Genomic DNA, 1,821 nt, shown 5'->3' on the forward strand with positions numbered 1-1,821 from the left:
CTAAACACAACCTGTGATGAAGCTGTGATGCAGCGAGACTTCACTGTTTACTCTCCTGATCCAATGGCGATAATATTTACGGCTGCGGCTTTGAGTAACAGTGTTATATAACTGGCACTCGGCTGCGTCCCAAACCCGAGTGTCTTCTAATGAGAACACCTAAGCAGGCGTTTGGGACAGAGGCCGAAGTTCTGAAGTCATTATTATTATTATTAACAATAATAAAGGATAACTTATGTTAAAAAGTTACACGTTTATCAGAATACAGTAGAGTTTGTTTTGAGTTCACACACTCACTCACACTCACACACACACACACTCACACACATTTCATCATGTTTATTAAGAGATTTATCACGTGTTTAGGAATCAGTCCATGTTTAAATGGAAGAACATTTTCCATTTCTGACGTCTGAAAGGAAGAGCGCACACGTAACACATCAGAGATTTTAAATAGATAGTTTTACTCTGTGTGTGTGTGTGTGTGTGTGTGTGTGTGTGGGGTCAGGTCGGCGTCCTGTCGTCCTCCTTGCACGTGCGAGGGATGAAGTGTGAGGCGATGCTCTCTTTGCGAGTCTTTTTGCCCCTCAGCGGCCGGCCCTTCTGCGACAGAGAGATGAACATGTCCTTCCCGTTTTTACTCCATTTCTCCGACATGTAGGCCGTGTAGAAGTTTTCTAAAAACACCTCCTTGAAGTTGCAGCTGTCGCCGTACTCCTTCTGTCCGAAAGAAAACAGGAAATTTAATTATAAACTCCATAAACGCATGACTCTACTCTACGTGACACTGCTCATGATTGCTGTGTCCAGTTCCTGTCTTCTGTTCAGCTCAGTGAGGATCACACACACACTCCCAGTGCTCCAGCTGTTCATTTCTCTCAGAATAAAGAAGAGAATAAAACAGAATGTGCTCTGCTGAGTTACCGTTGTTCCTGAGATAGCCAGAGCTCACGTTATTCCAGTTCAGAAACAGAGCACATGCAGTGAGATGCCTCGAAAAAACGCCTTCAGAAATAAATTAAACATTTCTACATAAAAACACTATAAAGAGCAGTGAACAGTAATAAACTAAAGAAAGTCAGTGTTTTGTGTGACGATCCCTTAGCTTTTTATAAATAAATGATTAGTCTCAGGTACACTTTGTGCAGTTTTATGAGGAAAGGAGCTGGACGTTCTTCTGAGCGTGCTGGAGAATCTGCAGCTGGTCTTCTGGAGTCTTTGACTGTCGCACTTGTTTCTGTTTTCTTTATTTTTCTCTTTTTTGCAGTAAAACCCAGCAGCCTTCATTATGTTTTATTGTCTGAAAAGTGTCTGTTGTGTAATATGTTGCTTTCTTTACTGACACACACACACACACACACACACATTTTTATGTAACACTGCATTTTTTGTTGTAAACATAGTTTGGAAATATAAAATGTTTTCATTCAGTAATGCGGAAATCATAAAATAAACTTCTATAATAAAATTTGTGCTAAAGAAAAGCACAGCGTGGCTAAGACTGTTGCACAGGTCTGAAGGTGTAAGAGCTTCTCCGTTCTCCGTGTTCTGCCTGGAAGCTGAGCAGAAGAGAGGTGAGGATGGGAGTGATGTTCTCCCTGAGTGTGGCCTTCATAAGGACTCGAGCTGCTGAGGTCTGGACTAGCTGGAGTACAGTAGGAGCTGCAGTGGTCCAGACGTGATGACACAAACACACGGATAACGTTCTCCTGAAATGTTTCTTTAAAAGCAGGACTGGATGCTCTCAGGGCACAAACACTACAGCACTGATCTTATGGCTCCTGCCTTTTCACTTCTCTCACAATATTTTACACTCGCTGT

At 42.2% G+C, this 1,821-nt stretch overlaps 1 protein-coding gene across 1 annotated transcript in view; it reads right to left on the minus strand.

Annotated features, from left to right (window-relative positions):
- Positions 1–324: 324 nt before the first annotated feature.
- fgf7 (fibroblast growth factor 7) overlaps positions 325–1,821 on the minus strand; it is a 9,996-nt gene continuing 8,499 nt past the window's right edge. The window contains exon 4 of the mRNA XM_026913487.3: positions 325–720. Within this exon, the coding sequence (XP_026769288.1) occupies positions 505–720 (216 nt within the window). The 3' untranslated portion in view covers positions 325–504. The remainder of the gene's footprint in view (positions 721–1,821) is intronic.

The sequence above is a fragment of the Pangasianodon hypophthalmus genome, chromosome 6 (assembly GCF_027358585.1).
Source record: "Pangasianodon hypophthalmus isolate fPanHyp1 chromosome 6, fPanHyp1.pri, whole genome shotgun sequence".
Lineage (NCBI taxonomy): Eukaryota > Metazoa > Chordata > Actinopteri > Siluriformes > Pangasiidae > Pangasianodon > Pangasianodon hypophthalmus.